At 45.6% G+C, this 23075-nt stretch overlaps 1 protein-coding gene across 1 annotated transcript in view; it reads left to right on the forward strand.

Annotated features, from left to right (window-relative positions):
* The first annotated feature begins 686 nt into the window (after positions 1 to 686).
* LOC140191511 (low-density lipoprotein receptor-related protein 1-like) overlaps positions 687 to 23075 on the forward strand; it is a 293778-nt gene continuing 271389 nt past the window's right edge. Inside the window, exon 1 of the mRNA XM_072248962.1 lies at positions 687 to 1146. Coding sequence (XP_072105063.1) covers positions 1014 to 1146 — 133 coding nt within the window. The 5' untranslated portion in view covers positions 687 to 1013. The remainder of the gene's footprint in view (positions 1147 to 23075) is intronic.

A 23075-nucleotide genomic window follows, 5' to 3' on the forward strand; every position in this document is an offset into this window, starting at 1 on the left:
AAACTCGCTGTCTGTGACAACATTTGATAACTCCGTCACCCCTGCAGCCAAGGGGAGACAGAAAGCTCAAAAGAACCTCTGACCCTTCGAGATCCTGTTGTGCAATTGGTTGTCATCTCCTTCTACCCCTCTCCAGCACATTCTGAGCATGTCTTTGACTACCTTCTTGACTTGTACGCCAAAGACCTTTGCCCTTTTTCCCTTGGCATTCGACCTTCGTGGGTATCAATGGATCTTACCACATCTCCGAGCACATGGCCTGTGGGAGCGCACTGCACATGCGCCGAGAGGGAACGCTACCTTCCCCCCCACCCTGGGACAGGGTCGTATATGCGCGGCCGGGATCCCGCCGGTGGTGCTCCGGGCGCATGCGTCCTACACAGGTGGGCTGGTCGGGAGTGCCAGCCCGAGCTCTGATTTGCAGACATTTCCCCCGTTGGACGTCACCGAGGCCGCGGAGCTCCCCGATTGCAGGACGTCGCGACCTCCCACGTGGGTCTCTCTCCCGCCCATTCTCTCCATGCCACGCTGGCCGACGGCCCCGCCTACTCTTCGCCTCCTCGCAGCCTGTGCCCTGCTCCCTTCCTTGGCCAATAAGGTTCTACGTAGTTGCCAGCCCCGCCCAGCCCGTTCTGCTGCCAAGGCGCCTGCGCGGTTCCTCAACCCTTCAATCTCAGTTCGTTCAGTCCGAGCAAGTGCTCGGAGAGGACGGATTGATTTTGTTCTCTGTTGCTGTTCGCATACACCCCCCCCCCAATCCGTCGTCCATTTTCGTCGACGACATCGGGGGTCCCTGAAGTCGGAGTTCTATAGGCAAATCGTCTGAGAACTACTTGGAGGGGAGGGCAAAGTGATTGTTACCAATTTTCCGAAGCCTTTTTCCTCATGTGAGGTTGGCTTCTTCCCGGGTCGACCAAACCATAGTGAGACCACCCACTCACCCCACCCCCCTTTCCCTTCCCCGCCGGGGAGCTCCGTGCGATCGAGCTGGGGCCGGTCCGAGGACGCTTCCCATGCAGCGCTTGTCCGTGCATCGCCTGGCTCCGTGTATTATGTCTCCTGTCGGGCTGTCTTTGCTGCTGCTGCTGCTAGCAAGCGCGGTGCGAGGGGCGTCGCAAGATCTTTCGTCCACCCGCGCGGCCGAAGGTAAGCTGGAGCAGATTATTTGTCCACCCCTCCTCCCCGCTCGCGCGTTTGCCAAAAAGCAATTGCAAAGGATCACCCACCTCCCCGCTTTGCATTCGTCCTCATGCAACGTTTGCCCTTACATTTTTCCTTTTGTTTTGGCTGGTTGGAGGCAGAATGCAAAAAGGAGATAGGGTGTTTTTTTTTGTTTTTTTCGCCCTCCCTCCCCCCATGTGGGGAGTGGGCAACGTGTCATGAGTGGGTGGGTGCTGGTCGTTAGTGTCTATAGATATATATTTTTCCAAATGCACTGCAGTGCGCCGGGTTTGCTTGCCACTTCCCCAAATTCGTGCGTGACGATCCTGAAGATTTGGCTTAATTTCTTTGCACCCAAACCGGTCCTTTACAAAATTAAAAATGCAAGTACGAGGTTGCATCTTTGCGCGATTCTAAGGTAAAATGCGACGAGCGGACCCAGCTCGGTCCTCCGCGTCTCGATCGCTTTTATTTGCATCCGTGCATGCTGTCTTACCCTCGGTTTTGCAGGGACGGCGTTGCATTCCAGCACACAATGAGCGGTTCCCGTTAAATTTTGTGGGAGTTGCGTTGCTTTAATTGCATCCTGACTTTTTATTAGACCTTGAATGGGAATGCACACAAATAAATTTTAACCTATTTTCATTCTCTGGATTGCGTGTGCCCCTGAATGCTTTATCAAATAAAGGTTTATTCGTAACCATACCCTCCGCAAATTCAACCCTCTCGACCCTTTCCAATTTGCATCCAAATACGAGTCCTTGTGTCCTTTAAACGCAGTATAAAACGACTGCTTGCTTTCCTGCATCTTTTCAAATGCAAGAAACCTTTCCATTCTCTTGCATCCTTTGCAATACTTAACCATTTTCCAATCTGCAGGAATGCTGCAATTTTTTTTCAAAAACAAGAAAGCAGAAAAATCAGTAAACATCTCGTGGAAATTAAGGTCAGGAAGCCAAATGTTAAGGAAAGTCGATGCTTTTGATAATTAGTAAAAGCTGTTGGGGGGGGAGAATCATCTTGTATCATTAAACGTGTCTGAATGCTTTCAGTTTGCGAAAAAAAATCGCGGTAGTTGTGTGTCCTTCGCATTTCGTGGCGTTTATACTAGGAATCAAAGTGCGAAAAACAAAATCCTGTTGCAATCGCAAATCGATGGAATAAACATGAACTCGCTCGGGCAGAAAAACGAAGCGGATTGGGAAGCTTTCGACTTTTTACAGACACCTTTTAATTCCGGCCGTTTCCATGATGTTCGATTTGCCTAACGTAATCGATTGACATTTTCGACGCGAAATAGCGTGTGTTTCTTGTATTTCTGTAAATATGCGTTGAGTTTTTTTCTCTCCGTGTTCCTTGGATGCTTGCAAGTAAATGCTAATCTCCCCCCCCCCCCCCCCCCCCCGGTAAATCAAAAGTCGCACTGTGCAGGGACCCAGACAGGCGGCTCTTCAGTCTCTGGGACGTGGTGGTAATTGGAGGATTAATTTTTCGTGTTTATGTAAACACATACACACCATAATGCAACCAGTGGTCCCGTTTAATTTGTAGTTTGACAAGTAACTTTGCTGGGACCCTGTTCCATGATTTCTGACTGGGTTGTGTAAAGCTTTGCGTTAAGGCGGGGGGAGGGAGAACGAACAAATTAGATTTTCTACCGGGCTGTGTGTGAAGTGGGGCGGCGGGGGGGGGGGGGGAGAGCGCCTTCAATCACCGAGGCATCGTCGCTACATTTCGGGGAACAGCAAGTGGGATGTCTTCCGAGGGACTTGTCTGCCGATTCTCTCTCAGCCGTACAGCAGGGACGCAGGACCTTCGGCCCTTGCCGTTCAGCCTGGCCCACGTCATTGTCATATAGTGTGAATATTTGATCTTTTGCAGCAGCAGTACAGTACAAGGTATAAAAGTTACAAGTTGCAGTAAGATATATGTATCTGCTACATATGTAGACATAATTAAATTTTATATTAGAGCCAAATAGTGAGCTGAAGTTGCTAAAACTTACAAACTAATGCAAACGGCAAAGAAAAACGAGGTCGTGTTCATGGATAGTTCACAAGGGAAAGAGGTTGTTTGTTCCTGAATCGTTAAATGAAGGGCTTCAGGTTCCTACCTCCACCCCGATGTTAGAGGGCATGGTTGGGGTCCTTAGTGATGGGTGCTTCCTTCTTGAGGCAGCTCCAATGTCTTGTTCTCCAGATTCTCCTTTTAACTCAAGCTCTCTGGTCTCATTGACTTCCTTGTGAACCTTGTTTGCATCTTCTCCAGCTCAACCACTTGCTTCTTGTAGCAGCACATATTAGTTCCAAGTGTGGTCTAGCAGCATCCTGTACAGCTGTAACACAACATATCAATTCAACAGTAGAAGTGCTGATCGATAGATGGGGGTCCGTTTTTCTTTCCCTACCCTGGGGAAAATACTTGCTGTCTACCTTATCTGTGCCCCACCTAATTTTCAACATCACTGTAAGGTTGCATCTTCTCCATTCCAAGGAATAAAATCATAGCCTGGTCATCCTTTCCCTGTAACTCAAGCCCTACAATTGTGCCAAGATCCTTTACAAACATTGGCATGATAAAAGCCATGAGGGGTGTAGCTAAGATGGTCAGTCAGTCTTTTCCCTCTTCCTCCTCCCCCGCCCCCAGAGTGGGGGTGTCTAAAGCTAGAAAACAACAGGTTTTGGGTGAGAGGGGAAAGATTTAAATGGTTAACCTCACTTTTTCCTCAGAATCCTGGCAGCATCCTTGTCGACCAAGGATATAGTCCATCCCTTGTATGCTTTCAATGGTATCTACTGCAATCCTGTGGAGACATGGTTTTATTTTTGTCATGGGTACATGTACCCAAGTTATAAATGCCACGAAGACTAGCTTTTTGCAGCAGCACCGCTATATCTTATAAGCAAGTTAACACAAATCATACTTAACCTATAAAACAAAATGAACATTGAGAAAAACAAGAAGTAGTCTGAGGAACCTGATGTAATGGAGCAGAAGTTGTTGAACATTAATGTGTAAGTCTTCAGGTTCCTGTATCTCCTGCCTGATGGCAACATCAAGAAGAGGCCATGGACTGGATGGGGGGGGGGTAGCAAGGTCAAAGTTGAGTTTACCATATAGGCAGTGCAATGAAGAAAAATCCTTGCAGCATCATTACAGGCAGTTAGTATCGTATAAGCAGCATTCACAAGGATTTCAAATTGTACCACTTTTACAAGCAAAGCTAATTAAAGCAGATCAGGAGTCCATTGTAGTACTAAGTGTTGTTGCACTGAGGTAGTGATTAGGGTTGTGCTGGTTGAAGGGAAGTAGCTGTTCCTAAACCTGGTGGTGTGGGACCTCAGGCTTTTGTACCTCCTGCCTGATGGGAGCTGTCAGAAGATGCCATGATCTGAATGGGGGTGGTGGGGTGGGATCTTTGGATGTGACCTGGAGGTAGTGGGGAGGAATGTGCCTGTGATGTGTTGGGTCCCTGATGAGACATTGCCTCTTATAGATCTCCTTGCTGGGGAGAGTTGCATCCCTGATGATCCATCATTTTTTGAAGCCTCTAGTGATCCAGGCTCAGATGCAAGCAGCCAGAATGCCCTCCACCTTACATCTATAGGAGTTGGTCAAAATTTTTGATGACATGCCTATTCTTAAACTTGTAAGAAAGCGGAGATGCTGTTTTTGCAAACACGAGGAATTCTGCAGATGCTGGAAATTCAAGCAACACACATCAAAGTTGCTGGTGAATGCAGCAGGCCAGGCAGCATTTCTAGGAAGAGGTACAGGCCCTTCGTCAGGACTAACTGAAGGAAGAGCTAATAAGAGATTTGAGAGGGGGAGGGGGAGATCTGAAATGATAGGAGAAGACAGGAGTGGGAGGGATGGAGCTGCTTATGTTTTCCATTGCCAACCCTTCAGTGAGAAAGGCTGTGAGGTGTGACTTTTCCTTCCTAAGGTCCACAATTGGCTCCTTGGATTTGCTCACCATAAAGTCAGTATCTCAATTTTTGTCATGGGTATAAGTGCCATGAAAATCGGCCTCCTTCAGCAACAAGTTAACACAAACTTGGATTAGTGTAAATCATACATAACAAATTAAAATAAATGCAATGAGATTAATGCAAGTTTGAGAAAACAAGAAATGCAGTCCAAAAAGCTGATGGTAGTGGAGGAGAAAGTTGCTGAATGAGGGGTGGGTTTTCTGTATTGACTAAGCTGTTGTGTTTTATAGATGCTTCATTACCTGTAGCCCTGTTATGATCCAGTATATAGAACACTCCCTGGATTCAGACAACCACGCTGTTGACTTTCTATTGTTGCTGACAGCTAAGGCATCAAATAAAATCTCATGTGGCCAGCAGGTTGCAAGTTGGGGTAATGCACTTGGGTAGGAAGTAAAATGGTGCCAAATGTGGGGAGTGGATTTTGAAGTCAGAGGTGCAAAGGGACTTCTGGGAGTCCTAGTGTAGAATTCCCTAAAGGTTAGCTTGTGGGTTGAGTCAGTGGTAAGGAAGGCAAATGCAGTGTGCACATTCATTTTGAGAAGACTAAAATATATAAGGAAGATTGAGCAGTTTTAGACCCTGTATCTAAGGGTCCAGAGAAGTTTCACAAGAAAGATCCCTGGGAATGAAAGGCTTGATGTATGAGGACTGATTGATGTCTATCTGGGCCTGTACTTGATGGAAACCTCCCAAATACTGAAAGGTCTGAAGAGAGCAAATGTGGAGAGGACATCTCTTGTCAGTGGGAGAGTCCGCGATCTGAGGACACAGCCCTGAATGAAAGAGTGTCCTTTTGGAACTGGAATGAGACGGAATTTCTCATCCCACTGGTGAATCTGAGATTCGATTCTATGGGGGGCAGTTGAGGCTAAGTCACTGAGTGTCTTTAAGGCAGAGATGGATGGATTGTTGATCGGTGAGGGGGTTAAGGATTACAGGAGGAATGTGGTTGAAAAAATCAGCCATGATTGACTGACAGAGACTTGATTGGGCAGAATGGTCTAATTTTGCCTTATCTCATGGTCTAAGAATGTGCATGCTGTACTGGGTCTTCCACGTGATAGACGACTGAACTTGAGTTCACCATCCTCTGATGCTGAGTCACGCAGCATGAAAACAGGCTCTTCAGCCCAACTGGCCCCTGTTGACCAAGATTCCCATCCAAACCAGTACCATCTGCCCATGTTTGCCCCATATCCCTCTAAACCAGGGGTTCCCAACCTTTTTTTTATGCCATTAGGGGCTACTATTAAGCAAGGGTCTGTGGATCCCAGGTCAGGAACCCTGGCTCTGAACATTCCCTATTCATCTACCTGTCCGAGTGCCTTTTAAATGTTCATGTACCTGCTTCAACCACTTCCTCTGGCAGCTCGTTCCATAAACAGACCACTCCCTGGGTAAAAAGATTGCCTCTCAGGTTCCTATTAAACCTCTTCCCCTCTCACATTAAACCTGTGCCTAATGGTTTGATGCTCTGTTCTAGAGAAAAGAAACTGACCATCCACCATATCTATACCCATCGTAGATTTACAAACATCTTTCGCTGCAGGGAAAACAAGTCCTAGCTTGTCAAGTCTCTCATTATAACTCAAGCCCTCTAGCCACTATAATATGAATCTTTATTTAAATTTATTATTATTGAGATACAGCGAGGGCTCCCGGCCCTTCGAGCTGTGTTGTCCAGCAACTCCCGATTTAACCCTAGACTAATCAAGGGGCAACTTGCAATGGCCAATTAACTTACCAATTGGTATGTCTTTGGACTGTGGAGGGAAACTGGAACAGCCCAAGAAAACCTGCACATTCCACAGGGGGCGACATAAAAACTTCTTACAGATGACGTCAGAATTGAACCGTGAACTCCGAAGCCCTGAGCTGTAATAGTGTTGCGCTAACGTCTATGCTACTGTGGTGCCCTGTTTCCACACCCTCTCCAGAGTCAGGCAGTAGCATGAAATTAGGCAGGGTGCAAGAAGATTCACAAGGGGGTTTCTTCAACTGCGAGGTTCACAGATAAGTTGGGTGGTCATGGTCATTTTCTCCAGGATAGAGAAGTCAAAAGCAAGATGGCATAAGCTGAAGTTGTGAGGAGAGAAGTTTAAGTGGACCAGAGGGGATCACACTTTCACAAAAACAAACTGCCAGCTTCATTGAGAGAGGTCTGTACAATAATATTTAAAAGGCCTTTGTGTGTAGGAAGGGTTCAGAGGAATACAGGCCTAATGCAGGCAAATGGGACAAGCGTAGATGGATGCCTTGGCCAGCATGTTGAGTTGGGCTGAAGGTCTTGTTTCTGTGCTCTTCTGAGAGGATAACAAGACAGATCGCTGGCAGAATACTGTTTTAAATCGAGAGATTTGGGATTTTTCCCACAGCTTGGGCAAACTTAGTTTGCAAGTGTAAGCAACTGAGGAGGTAAGCAAGATGCTGGCGTGAATCCCATGGAAGTAGAGAGCACAGGAAGGGAAGTGTTGTTGCAGCAGTGATGGTGGGAGCTCAACTCACCAGCAGAATAACAGCTACGTATCCCTGCTCCCCCTCCAACAGTGCCTGTCGTTCTGTTGGTGTGTTGGGCTTCTGTAATCGCTGCTGAAGCCTTTTTTAGATGAGATTGTTCACAGAGGTAGACTTTGGGGGAAGGGAGAGGTGGTGGGGTCTCTGGGATATTGGCGAGGTTTTGTGGAGTGGGCTAAACTCCAATGTAACTGGTGTGGGGCCAGAGGGGTTTCGCAACTATGTCTGTGGAAATAGGGCGTTACTGGAAAAGCTATTTGGCCTGTGGACTCGCTTTGCTGCTTAGTTATATTCAAGGGCACTGTTTTGGTGGTTCAAATTCTTTCCAGATGCAAGGGCTGTTTTGACGATCATTTGTTTGTCTGCATGCAAGTGAATAAGGCTTGTCTGGTGCTTTCTTTCCCTTGCTCTTTCTCTTCTCTCTTCTTCCTCCCCCCCACTGCCAAGTTTGTTTTCTCTCCTCCTTCCCACTCCCCAGTTCTCGCTTCTACCCTCCCACCTCTCTTGCTTCCACCCCTCCTCTCCCCACCATATCGCTCTTCCGCTCTCTCAAAATTTCTCCACAGCTATTTTAAATGGACACCCCACTATCCTGAAGCCATGTCCTCTTGTCCTAGACTCCCCTACCGTGGGAAACATCCTTTCCACACCTACTCTGTCTAGACATTTCAACATTCCAAAGGTTTCAATGAGATCCCCCCCCCCCCCCATCCTTCTAAATTCCAGCGAGTACAGACCCAGAGTCATCAAACATTCCTTGTGAACCTCCTCTGGACCCGCTTCAATGCCAATGCATCTTTTCTAAGATGAGGAGCCCTAAACTGTTCATAATACTCAAGGTGAGGCCTCACCAGTGCCTCAGCATCACATCCCTGCTCTTATAGTCTGGACCTCGAAATGAATGCTAACATTGCATTTGCCTTCCTCACCACCGGCTCAACCTGCAAGTTAACCTATAGGGTGCTCTGCACAAGGACTCCCAAGTCCCTCTGCATCTCAGATTTTTGGATTTTCTCCCCATTTAGAAAATAATCTGCATATTTATTTCTACTACCAAAATGCATTACCGTGCATTTTCCAACATTGTATTTTATTTGCCACTTTCTTACCCATTCTCCTAATCTGTCTAAGTCCTTCTACAGCCTTCCTGTTGCCTCAACACTACCTGCCCCTCCACCAGCAATCTTTGTATCATCTGTGAATTTGGCAACAAAGCCATCTATTCCATCATCTAAATCATTGATATACAGCATGAAAAGAAGCTGTATCAACATTGATCCCCGCAGAACAGCACTAGTCACTGGCAGTCAACCAGTAAAGGATCATTTTATTCCCACTCACTGCCTCCTACCAATCAGCTAATGCTCTAACCATGTTGGTAACTTTCCTGTAATACCATGTGCTCTTAACTTTATAAGCAGCCTCATGTGTGGCACCTTGTCAAAGGCCTTCTAAAAGTCCAAATATACAACATCTGTTGCATCCCCTTTATCTATCCTCAAAGAACTCTTAACGGGTTTGTTAGGCAAGATTTTCCCTTAAGGAAACCATGCTGACTTTGTCCTATCTTGTCCTGTGTCACCTAGGACTCCATAACCTCATCCTTAACAATTGACTCAGAACACCTTCCCAGCCACTTAGGTCAAGCTAACCGGTCTATAATTTCCTTTCTGAAGAGTGGAGTGACATTTGCAATTTTCTAGTCCTCTGGAACCATGTCAGAGTCCATGGTTCTTGAAAGATCATTACTAATGCCTCCACAGTCTCTACCGCTATCTCTTAGAAATTTAGGGTGATGTTTATCTGGTCCAGGTGACTTATGCACCCTTAGGTCTTCCAGCTGTTTGAGCACCTTCTTCCTTGTAACAGTAATTACACTCACTTCTCTTCCTTCACGCCCGTCAACATCTGGCAGACTGCTAGTGTCTTCCATGGTGTAGACTGATGCAAAATACTTGTTTAGTTCATCTGCTATCTCCTTGTCCCCTGTTGTTATTTCTCTGGCCTCATTTTCTAGCAGTCCTATATCCACTCTCATCTTTTTTTACATATTTGAAAAAGCTTTTACTATCCACTTAGATATTGTTTGTTAGCTTGCTTTCATAGATCATCGTTTTTCTCCTAATGGTTCCAAAAGTTTCCCAATCCTTTATCTTCTCTATTTCTTTGTTTTTGGAATACAACTATCCTGCACCTTCCTCATTTTTACCAGAAACTCATGCCATCGCTGCCCTGCTAGCATCTCCTTCCAATTTACTTTGGCCTGTTCCCCTCTCATACCACTGTAAATTCCTTTATTCCACTGAAATACTGCCACGTCAGACTTTCTCCCTATCAAATTTCAAGTTGAACTCAATCATATTGTGACCTCTGGCTCCTAAGGGTTCTTTTACCTTAAGCATCTTAATCACCTCTGGTTCATTACATAACATCCAATCCAGTATAGCTGATCCCTCAGAAAGCACAACGACAAAGTGTTGTAAAAAGCCTTCGTGCAGGCATTCAGCAAATTCACTCCCTTTAGATCCATTACCAACCTGATTTTCCCAATCTACCTGCATGTTGAAATCTCCCATGACCAGTATAACATTGTCCTTTTGATATGCCTTTTCTTATTTCCCGTTGTAATCTGTGGTCCACATCCCAGTTTCTGTTGGGAGGCCTGTCATCAAGGTTCTTTTACCCTAGCAGTTTCTTAACTAAACCCCCAAGGATTCAACATCTTTCTACTGATTTGATGCCATTCTTTACCAGCAGAGCCACGCCATCCCCTCTTCCTACCTTCCTATCCCTCCGATACAACATGTAACCGTGGACATTTAGCTCCCAACTACAACTATCCTACAGCCACGATTTGGTGATATCCACAACATCATACCCAACAATCTGTAATAGTGCAACAAGATCATCTACTGTATTTCTCATACTCCGTGCATTGAGTTAAAACACTTTGAGCACTGTATTTGCTACCCCTATTTGATTCAGTATCCCTAATGCACTGTTACTCACCCTGCTGGCTACAATTTTGTCCTACCATCTGCCTGCCCTTCCTCACAGTCTGACTGCACGCCATCTTTGCCTTTTTACCATCTGTCCTATCCTGTGTCCCTTCACTGCGTTTCCCATCCCCTGCCAAAATAATTTAAACCCTCCCCAACAGCTCTAATAAACCTGTCCTGTGCCTGTGTTTGTCCCATATCCCTCTAAACCTTTCCTATCCATGGACATGTCCACATGTCTTTCATAAGAACATAAGATACAGGAGCAGGAGTCGGCTCTTCAGCTCCCAACCACAACAGACCTGACAGTCTGTAATAGTGCAACAAGATCATCCACCTCATTTCTTATACTCCATGCACTGATATAACATCAGTTATAATGAGTACTTGTACCTGGCTGCAAACCCGAAAAGAGTTCATTCGTCATATATGCTAGGAAAGCACTAGATCCTTTTTTTAAACTGAAGTAGAGCTGCTGATGTGCCTTGTTTGTGATTAAATCAATATGTTGGGCCCAGACTAAATCCTCTGAGATGTTGACACCGAGGAACTTGAATCTGCTTACCTTTTTGATCCAAAATCAGTTCTTTGACCTTACGGATGTTGAATGCAAGGTTGTTACTGTGACACCACTAAACAAGATTATCTATCTTCTACACCACCTCATTGTTATCAAAGATTCTGCCAACAATACTTGTGTCACCGTTAAATTTATTGATTGCATTTGAATTGTGCCTAGCCACACAGACATGGGTGTAGAGGGTATAGAGCAATCAAGAAACATCCTTGTAGTGCGTGATGTTGATTGTCAACGAGGAGGAGGCGATTCTGTATTGTTCCGAGCAAGAACTTGAAGGGAACTTTGGGAGGGCAGGGGTTTTGTTTGTTTCCTGGCTGCAGCAAGCACAGGTTACTAGCTCCGAATACAAATGCTGGCTGCTGTTTGTGTGTGCTGGAAAATGGACAAGGATGTTATTGAAATTTGAGTCCCAGCTGCTCTGTTTCCTTTCTGAGGATTGATTGGGTGCAATCCTCTATTGGCAAAAGATGGGGGTCCTTAAGTTATGGAATGGTATGTGGGATTCAATGTGAGTACCAAATTAGGGTTTGGAGCTGTCTTGGCCATAAAAGACAGTCTGGGTAGAAGGCTGTTATTCTCGCTGGAGGTCCATGATCAGTTGTGTTTCACAGGGATCAGTGCTGGGACCTTTAATATATATAGCAATGATTAGGATGAAAATCTAGATGGGTAGCTTAGCAATTTTGCAGATGATACCAAGCTTGGTTGAGTTGTCGGTAGTGTGAAGGGCTGTCAAAGAATACAGTGGGGTTATAGATCAGTAACAGAGAGCATAGAGCAATATTTTGCCATTCTTTCTGTGCACTATTTATATTTTTATAGTGATTTTTAGTAATAGTTTAATATATTGCACTGTACTGCTGTCACAAAGTAGCAAATTTCATGACCAGTGTCATCCTGAGCTATATAAACCTACTCCACCATCAATCTAACCTGTCCCTCCCACACGGCCCATAAACCTCCATTTTTCTCACAATCAGATGCCAATCTATGAATCTCTTAATTGTCACTGATCTATCAGCCTTTACCACCACCCCCATCAGTGCATTCCAGGCACCCATCACTGTACTTTACCTACCTCTCACACCTCCCCTATACTGATGTATTGAGGGATCGCGGTCCAAGTCCTTGGCTCCCTGAAATTGGCCCCGCAAGTAGATGAGGTGGTAAAGGCATGCTGGCCCTCATCGCTGGGGCGTTGAATATCAGAGCTGGCAAATCACATTGCAGTTGGATAAAACTTTGATCAGACTGCACTTGGAATATTGTTTGTAGTTCTGGTTGCCCCATTACAGGAAGGATATGGAGGCTTTACAGAAGAGGCTCACTCGGATGCTGCCTGGTTTAGAGGGCGTGAGCTGTAAGGAGAGGTTAGACAAACTTGGGTTGTTTTCTCTGGAGTGGCAGAGGCTGAGGAAAGATCTGAGAGAAGTGTGTAAAATGAGGGGGATAGATCGAGTAGCCAGTCAGAATCTTCCCAGAGTAGAAGCATCACATACTTGAAGGAATGCATTTGTTGAGGGGGGGAAAGTTCAAAGGAGATGTGCAAGGTAAGTTTTGTTTTTATTTTAGACAGTGCTGGGTACATGGAATGGGTGGTGTTGGAAGCAGATGAGACAGTGCCATTGAATATGGAGGGATATGGATCATGTGCAGGCAGAAGAAATTTAGTTTAATATGACTATGTAGCATAGACATGGTGAGCTGAAGGTTCTGTTCCTGTGCTGTATTGCAGTTCCCCAGTTGGGGTGGTGTGTGACTTGGTGTCCTGATGGTTGGTGTGCTCCTCTGCCCTGCCAGGCTAGTGGGTATATGGAAGTTGGAATGTTGGAGTATTGTGTTCAGTTTTGGCCACCTTGCCATGGGAAAGATGTCATTCAGTGAGAATGAGTGACGAGAAGATTTACCAGGACTTGAGTGACTGAGTTATATAGAGAGTTTAGACAGGGGCTATACCTTGGAGCGTAGAGACAGAGGGGTGTCCTTACAGATATGAAAATAACTGTGAAGGACATTGGGAGGATGATATGCAGGCTTTTTTTTCCCTCTACAGTAGGTGAATAAGACCACAAGACAGGAGCAGAATTAGGCCATTTGACCCATTGAGCCTGCTCTGTCATGGCTGATTTATTATCCCTCTCAACCCCCTTTCTTCTACCTTCTCCCCATTACCTTTGATGCCCTGACTAATCAAGAAACTATCAACCTCTGCTTTAATTGTACCCATGACTTGACCTGCACGGCAGTCTGTGACAATGCTTTCCGCAGATTCACCTACCCGCTGGCTAAAGAGATTCCTCATCTGTTCTAAAGGGACTTTACTGAATTGAGAACTAGAGGGCATAGGTTTAAGGGAGTGAGTTATAAAGGACCCGATAGGCAACTTTTTCACCCAGAGGGTGGTGCATGTAAGAAATGAGCTGCCAGAGGAACTGCTTGAGGCAGGTATACTAACAGCATGAGGACAGGTCCATGGATAGGAAAGGTTTAAACTTGGGGCAAATGAGACTTGCTGAATCTAGGTTGGCATGGACCAGTTGGGCTGAATGGCCTTGTTTCTGTACTGTATGACTAAGTGAGTTCTGGTACTGTAATTAGTTTTGGTAAATAGAACCTTGTCTCTGATGTTAACTGTAATACACACCATCAATGGCCACTCAGACTACTGGGTGAGATTTAATTTGGCATAGTTTGAATAGGTTTGAAATTTTTTGTTGCTCTTGTTCAGCCGTGTGCTGTTATCTGATCTCCTTGGCCTCTTCTGTTGGCGTGGGAGGAATATAATTTTCTGGAGCTTCAGTCAACAAGCCATTGATGTTGTGGCTACAACTCGAGGTCGTGGGTTGGGCTGTCCCATTTAGGGGGAGAGGGTGGGGGAAGCGTGAATCACCTTGCCATGCTGAAACATTGCAATGCTTGAGACGCTGAAGGTTGGGGGAGGGGGGAAGCTGGGTAGGACCTTGACAGCTCCCCTCAACCTTTCCACTGCATACATGTGCTTCTGTTTGCCAGACTACTGGAAGGGTATGAGGCTGCACTGCACATTCACTTGGGGTTGCTTGAGCTTGGAAAGCTCCCTCCTTGTGGAGCTGCTGGCTTGGTTGTACCTGGACCAGAGGAGGCTGGAGGCTGGGGGAGGGAACGGGGAAGGCATATTGGGTGGGTCACAGAAAGCTTTTCAATGGAGGGGTCTAAAACAGGATGCTGTTGAGGGCACAAGGGAAGCCAAAGGAATTTTTTCACTTTGGTGGGGGATGATTGTTGCAATCTGGAATGTTTTGACTGAGCATCATGGATAATAATCTGAATCAGATTTAATATTACTGACTTGTCTGATGTGAAACTTGTTTTGCGTCAGCAGTATGGTATAAATTACAAAGATACATAGTGCTTTTTTTAAAAAAGGGAGGTAGTGTTCATGGATCACTCCAAAATCTGCTGGAGGGGAAGAGGCTGTTCCTGAATCTTCAGGCTCCTGCACCATCTCCCCTATAGTAGTAATGAGAGGAGGGTGGTGAGGGATCCTATGGTGATGGATGCCGTTGCTTGTAGGCACCGACACTTGAAGATGTCCTCTCGGTGGTGGGGAGGGCTGTGCCTGTGATGGAGCTGACTGAGTCTACATCATCCATCATCAAGGACCTCCACCACCTGGGCCATGCTCTCTTCTTGCTGTTGCCATACTTATTATTATTTCCTTCTGTACTTGTACAGTTTATCTTTTTCACATTCGATGTGGTCTTTCATTGATTCTGTTATGTTTCTTGGATACTGTGTATCCCAACAAGACAATGAATCTCAGGGATGTATATGGTGACATGTATGTGCTTTGATAAATTAACTTTGAGCTTTGTACTTGGTTAATAGTTAATAGTTTGCCACTTTACTGAGATAGAGTTACTGAAGGGGATGGTGGCTTTGTGTGATGTGCATTCTAGAAAGTCAAGCCAGTGTAGGACTTCTGCAATGAATGTTATGTTTTATTTCCCTTTTGTACTACCTGATGGACTCAAATATGGAATGATCTGTCAGGATGGCATGCAAACAAAAGCCTTCACTATCTTGGTACATATGACAATAATAAATAAATTAAATGCTGCTATTTTGGAGGATCTATCCTGCCGCCCACACACTGATGCAATCAGGAAGGCACACCAATGTGAGGTCAAGAATCCAAATTACTGTGTGAGATTTCTGTTCAAGGGTCTCTGGGATGAAACTGCCCTTGAATCTGATGGAATGTACTTTCAGGCTTTTGTATCTTCTGCCTGATGGGAGAGGGGAGAAGAGAGAATGTCTGGGGCGGGTGGTATCTTTGATTCTGCTGGCTGTTTTACTGAGACAGTGAGAAGTGCTGAGCTGTGCCCACAACTCTGTGGTTTCTTGCGGTCATGGGCAGAGCAGTTATCATACCAAGCTGGATAATTTGGGTAAGTGAGAGGTGTTAAACTTCGGAAAGGCAAATCTAGGTAGGACTTTCACAGTGAATGGAGTGTTGTAGAAGAGAGGTATTTTGAGGTATAGCTACATGATTTCTTTAAAGTGGAGTCACAGGTAGACAGTGTGGTGAAGAAGACTTTTGACATGTTGGTTATTGGTCAGGGCCCCAAGTGCAGGAGTTGGGCATATATTGGTCAGGCCCTATTTGAAGTCTCCCTGCTGCAGTGAAAATGTTATTAAACTGAAAGTTCAGAGCAAATTAACAAGGATGTTGTTGGGACTTGGGTGATTGAGTTAGAGAGTTTGGGCAGGTTGGGATTTTTTCCTTGATTGGAGTATGGGAGATTTGAGGGGTGACCTTAGAGTTGTATAAAATAATGAGGGCTGTGACTAAGATGAATGTGTAGTCGTTTCCCCCCAGCATTGGTGATAGCAAGAGGGCACATATTTAAGGTGAAAAGGGAGAGATTTAATGGAAATCTGAGAAGCAACCTTTTCATCCAGAGGGTGGTCTGTATATGGAATGAACTGCCAGAGGAAATGAATCATGAACATGGGATTCAGCAGATGCTGGAGGAACTCAGCAAGCCAGGTAGCATCAGCCAAGACCCCTCGGCCTGAAACATTGACTGTTTATTCCTGACCATATGTGCTGTCTTACCTGACTTCCTCCAGCATTGTGTGTGTATTACGCTAGAGGAAGTGGTTAAGACAGGTGCATTAACAAAATTTAAAAGACACTTGGACAGGTAGGTGGATAGGAAAGAGGAATAAGGGCCAGATACATGCAAATGTAACTAGCTTCGACGGGATTCCTGGTTGGCATGGATCAGTTGGGCTAATCAGTTGGCCTAATATCCTACTCCTAAACTGAATATCCTGACTGAGGGTCTGTTTCTGTGTGGTATAACTTAGTGCTGTCCTGGGGTTGAGGTGTACACGTGCAACCAGGGCCTCTGGAGACATTTGATTGAGTATCCATTGTGTGGTTAGTTGACAAAAATGTGGGGTTAGTGTAAGTAGGTCCTAGTTAAGACCCACTTGCATCTATTCCCCTCATGGTTTTAGAAACATCACCCTTCAGATTCAACCTGTCCAGTCTCTCCTTGTAACTCAAGTCCTTCAGCCCTGGTGACATCCTTGTAATCTTTTCTGAATCCGATACAGCATGGCCCTTTTAGGTTTCTTTTAAACCTTTCCCCTCTCACCTTAAACCTGTGCCCTCTAGTTTTAGACTCTTGTACACTAGAGCACCAGGCTATAGCCATCCTCTCATGGCCACTCCAGAGACTCCCATGTGCCTGCAATTGACCCACGCCCTGTGCCTTTTCTGTTCATGTTCCCCCCTCAGGGCTGCAGGGCCTGATTTCTGCCTGCATCTGCACATGACCCCCATAGCAAATTGGAGGCTTCAATTGAAATGCTGCCCTTGCTCCAAGTAAGATAAATCTCAACCTCAGTTCCTCCTTTTGTGGTTTTAAAACAAAACACACTTCCCACCGAGCTGTCAACTCATTAGCGTCTCATCAGCTTTTCACTTGTTGGAACTGGGGCAGGGACAGATCTTTGAAACCCTGCCAGGGTTAGACAGGCAATATCTGTCTAATTGTACGCAATACTAGTCAGTCATGCAGCAATGAAAGAGGTCCTTCGGCCCTTCTGGTCCATGCTGTATATAGCATCCTCCCTGCTAGTCCCAGTTGCCCACATTCAGCCCATAACTCTCCAAGTCCCTCACTTCCATGTACATTGGAGCATTTGGCCCATCGTGTCTGCCCCACCATTCAATCATGGCTGATTTATTTTCCCCCTCTATCCCATTCTCCTGCCTTCTCCCCGTAACCTTTGACTCCCTTACTAACCAAGGGCCCATCAACCTCTGCTTTAAATATTCCCAATGACTTGGCCTCCACTGTGTCTGTGGCAATGAATTTCACAGGTTCCTCACACTCTGACTAAAGAAATTTCTCATCTCTGTTCTGAAGAGATGTCTTTGTATTCTGAGGCTGTGCCCTCTGGTCCTAGACTGCCCCACTATAGGAAACATCCTCTCCACGTCCACTCTATCAAGGCCTTTCAACAATCGATGGTCTCAATGAGATTCCCCTTCTTTCTTCTAAATTCCAGTGAGTACAGGCCCAGAGCCATCATTTCCCCTGTTGGGGAAAAGACTGACTTTCCACTGATATATACAACTCATGACTTGGTAAACTCTTGGAGGTCATTCTCCACTTTCGAGGGATTAAGGATCCACTGTGGCCAGCTTCTCCCTTTTACTCAGACCCTCTGGTCCAGGAAGAGTCTCGTAATTCTTTGCATCCTCTCCAGCTTGACAAAGTCTACTTATAACACGATGATCAAAACTGTACACAACACTCCAAGTATGCTCTCACCAATGACTTGTATAACTGTCGTATAATATCCTACTCCTAAACTGAATGTCCTGACTGAAGTTAGTGACCTAAATACATGGCTACTTTCTACAGTCCACTTGTACGGACGCTTTCAGTGACTTGCGTGCTTGTACTCCCCAACACTCATCAGTGCCTTGTCATTTATTGTATAGTTCATGTCATGGTTTGAATGAGACCGGTTAGCCTAACATCGGTGGTGGGGAAAATGCTCGAGTCAGTTATCAAGGATGTGATAACAGCACATTTGGAAAGCGGTGAAATGATCGGACAAAGTCAGCATGGATTTGTGAAAGGAAAATCATGTCTGACGAATCTCATAGAATTTTTTGAGGATGTAACTAGTAGAGTGGATAGGGGAGAACCAGTGGATGTGGTATATTTGGATTTTCAGAAGGCTTTTGACAAGGTCCCACACAGGAGATTAGTGTGCAAACTTAAACCACATGGTATTGGGGGTAAGGTATTGATGTGGATGGAGAATTGGTTAGCAGACAGGAAGCAAAGAGTGGGAATAAACGGGACCTTTTCAGAATGTCAGGCAGTGACTAGTGGGGTACCGCTCGGTGCTGGGACCCCAGTTGTTTATAATATACATTATTGACTTAGACGAGGGAATTAAATGCAGCATCTCCAAGTTTGCGGATGACATGAAGCTGGGCGGCAGTGTTAGCTGTGAGGAGGATGCAGGGTGACTTGGATAGGTTAGGTGAGTGGGCAAAGTCATGGCAGATGCAATTTAATGTGGATAAATGTGAGGTTATCCACTTTGGTGGCAAAAACAGGAAAACAGATTATTATCTGAATGGTGGCCGATTAGGAAAAGGGGAGGTGCAACGAGACCTGGGTGTCATTGTACACCAGTCATTGAAAGTGGGCATGCAGGTACAGCAGGCGGTGAAAAAGGCGAATGGTATGCTGGCATTCATAGCAAGAGGATTCGAGTACAGGAGCAGGGAGGTACTACTGCAGTTGTACAAGGCCTTGGTGAGACCCCACCTGGAGTATTGTGTGCAGTTTTGGTCCCCTAATCTGAGGAAAGACATCCTTGCCATAGAGGGAGTACAAAGAAGGTTCACCAGATTGATTCCTGGGATGGCAGGACTTTCATATGAAGAAAGACTGGATGAACTGGGCTTGTACTCGTTGGAATTTAGAAGATTGAGGGGGGATCTGATTGAAACATATAAAATCCTAAAGGGATAGGACAGGCTAGATGCAGGAAGATTGTTCCAGATGTTGGGGAAGTCCAGAACGAGGGGCCACAGTTTGAGGATAGAGGGGAAGCCTTTTAGGACCGAGATTAGGAAAAACTTCTTCACACAGAGAGTGGTGAATCTGTGGAATTCTCTGCCACAGGAAACAGTTGAGGCCAGTTCATTGGCTATATTTAAGAGGGAGTTAGATATGGCCCTTGTGGCTAAAGGGATCAGGGGGTATGGAGGGAAGGCTGGTACAGGGTTCTGAGTTGGATGATCAGCCATGATCATACTGAATGGCGGTGCAGGCTCGAAGGGCCGAATGGCCTACTCCTGCACCTATTTTCTATGTTTCTATGTCCAGGTTAGTCTGAGTGACAATAAGCAGGAACAGGCCCTTCGGTTCAGAGAGTCTGTGCAGACCATTCACATATCTACGCTCATCCCTCCCCCATTCCCATTGACTGTCCCAAAGTCTTTGGGGTTGGAGGGGGGGGAGGTTGTAAGATTCACAATGGTTGATTAACCTATGATCCTGTACATTATTGAGATGTAGGAGGAAGTCTCCTATGATTAGTTTGGGATGTTGTGTTGTGTTATGGTCATGTCAGATGTTGGGGAGACCACACCGAGAGTGTAGTGTACGGTTTTCTCACCCTGTTGTAGGAAAGATGACATATTCAGCTGGAGAAGTGTAAGAGGATGCTGCCAGGATTCTGGGGCTGAGTTATGGGGAGAGATTGGAAAGGCTAGCACTTGTTCCTTAAAGCGTAGGAGATTGTGAGGGAGAAGGGCATGTATAAAACTACGAGGTGCATTCATGGGGTGAATGTGCACAGTCCTTACCTTAGGGTAGAGGAATCAAGAACTAGAGGGCACAAGTTAAAGGTGAGAAATTTAATAAGAAACTGAGTTGCATTTTCACTCAGAAGGTGGTCCATATAAGGAACAAGCTGCCAGAGGAAGTGGTAGAGGCAGGTACATTAAGAATGTTTAAAAGATGTATCATAAAGTAAATGGATTGGAAAGGTTGAGAGGAATACTGTATATGGTTAACCCACTGACCTTATGAGAGGAAACAGGAGTATCCAAGGGGAAGCCCACGTTCTCACTGGAAGAGTGCTCCACTGGACTGGCCTTTATTTTGTTATTTCGGCATAGAGCTTTGGATGGGTGTGTCTTTTGCTGCCTCTGCTAGGATCTAGCCTTGTAACAGGAATGTACTGTTCAAAGTGAGGCTTGCAACAGCTTGGTATGGAGGCTCCAGCATCGCAAGAAGCTGCAGAAGGGAGCACAACCCTCCCTCCCCACCATCGAGGAAATTTTCAAGAGGTGATGCCTCAAGAAGGCAGCATCCATCACTGCGGATTTTCTCATGGGACACGTCCACTTTTCATTACTGCCATCAGGGAGGAGGTACAGGAGCCTGAAGACCCACACTCGATGATTCAGGAACAGCTTCTTCCCCTCAACTACCAGATTTCCGACAGTCCTTTTCTGTGCTATTGTTTTGTAATTATAGAATTTTGTTTTTGCTCTGTGGTGCTGCTGCTTGAAACAGATTTCATCTTAAATCTAAATCTAAATTTATGCTGCTGTTGTCACCTAGTCCCCAGTATCCTGGGATCTCCACTGACCAGAATTAGGTTTATTATCACTCTCTTACATGATGTGAAATTTGTGGTTTTGTGACAGTGATACACTGAGTGCAAATACATAAAACTTGCTATAAAATTATTAACTAGTGTAAAAGGAAAGGAATAATGAAGTAGTGTTCATGGGTCATTCAGAAATCTGATGGCAGACGAGAAGAGGCCGTTTCTGAATTGCTGCACGTGTGTCTTCGGGCTCCTGTACCACCTCCCTGATGGTAGGAATGAGAGCATATCCTCGATGGTAAGGGTCCCCAGTGATGCTGCTTTTTTTGAGGAACCAGCTCTTGATGCCCTCTAGTAGAAAGGATTGTGCCCAAGATGGAGCTGCAACCCTCTGCAGCCACTTGTGATTCTGTGTATTGGAGTTTCGGTACCTACCTTCCTGCCAGGCTATGAGCAGCTGGTCTCCATACTGTCCACTGTAACTGTAGAAATTCACAAGGGTTTTTCACGTAATGAATCTCCTCAAGCTACTAATGAAGTGGAGCGGCTTCTGTGTCTTCTTTGTGATTGCGTCAATATGTTGGGCCCAGGATAGGTCCTCTAAGATGTTAACACCCAGGAACTTGAAACTGCCCACCCTTTTCACCACTGACCCTTCTGTCAGCCACAGTGACTACAGGAGTAGGTCAGGGGCTGGAGGACCCTGGGGAAGAACAGTAAACATGAAATATAGTGAGAGTTTTCATCTCCTTCACCCCCCCCCAACCAGTAGGAAAGAGTTAAACTGTCTTCTGTTTTGATTTTGCATTACTTCCTGAAACCCGACCCAGTCCGAAAATAGTTGACCACCTGTGGCTGCAACTTTGGAGAAAGGATTTTGGGTGGGGAGGCAGGGAGCAGGAAAGGAAAGCGTGCTAAGCTTCTGACATTTTCCATAAACTGATAGCTGATGGGGTACGTTCTGGGTGACAGCTTCCTGGCTAGCCTGAAACCTGATCCTCTGGTCTTTAATCACTGACATCTCACCATGGAATGTATTGTAATATCCCACTGGCTAGCTGTGTGTGTGTATAGCATGAAGTCAAGCAACACAGGCCTTTTGGCCCAAATGGTGTATGCTGACCAAGATTTCCATCTAAGCCAGTCCCAGCCCAGTTGCCTGTGTTTGTCCCATATCCCTCTGATCATATCCTATCCATAGACCTGTCCAAGTGACTTAAATGTTGTTACTGTACCTGCCTCAACACTCTCTCTGGCAGCTTATATACCTGGGCTGCCCTCTGAATGGAAAATGTCTCCCTATTAAACCTCCTGTTTTATATTAAACCTGTGTTATTGATTCCCCAACCCTGGGGAGGGGGGAGAAGATCTGTTGCATTCACCCTGTCTTTGCCCCTCATGATTTTATACAGTTACGCTCAGTCCTCTTTGCTCTAATGAAAAGACTCCCAATCTGCTCAACCTCTCTATCACTCAGTCCACAGAGACTAGTTGCATCATCATCTGCACTCTTTCCAGCTTAATGACGTTTCTCTTAGAGCAGAGTGACCAAAACTGTACACAATCTTCCTAGTGTGGCCTTGAAAACATCTTGTACTGCTACAACAGAACACCCTGCCTTCTGTAGTCATTGCCCTGACTGGGGAAAGCCAGTGTGCCAAAAGCCACCTTCACCAGTCTGTCTACCTGTGACACTACTTTTAGGAAACCATCTGTTTGTACCCCTAGGTTCTTCTGCTTTCAAACAATCTCCTTGGCAGCCTCTCAACTTGCAATAACTAATTTGCTAGGCATAAGTCTGTCTTTAAGCTTGGGGGTTTGAACATGGAACACTGCAGCACAGGACCAGGCATTTTGGCCCACCATATTTATGCTGAACACACTGCCTAGTTAAACTAAATCTCTCTGCCTGCGTATATCTTTTGCTTCATTCCTTGCATATTTGTGTGTCTTAACAACCTCTTAACTACCACTATTGTACCTGCTACCTCCTCTACTAACCTGTTCCAGGCCCCTGCCACTGTCTGCTTGAAGGAAATTAAATTGCCTTTAAATTTCGCCCCTCTCATCTTACGTGCAAGGCCTAGTGTTTGATGTTTCAACTCTGGGTGGGGGAAGCAGGGAAAGATTTTGACTGTCTGCCCTATCTATACTTTTCCTATATTATAAACCTCTGTC

Source organism: Mobula birostris, chromosome X (genome assembly GCF_030028105.1).
Source record: "Mobula birostris isolate sMobBir1 chromosome X, sMobBir1.hap1, whole genome shotgun sequence".
NCBI classification, from domain to species: Eukaryota; Metazoa; Chordata; class Chondrichthyes; order Myliobatiformes; family Myliobatidae; genus Mobula; species Mobula birostris.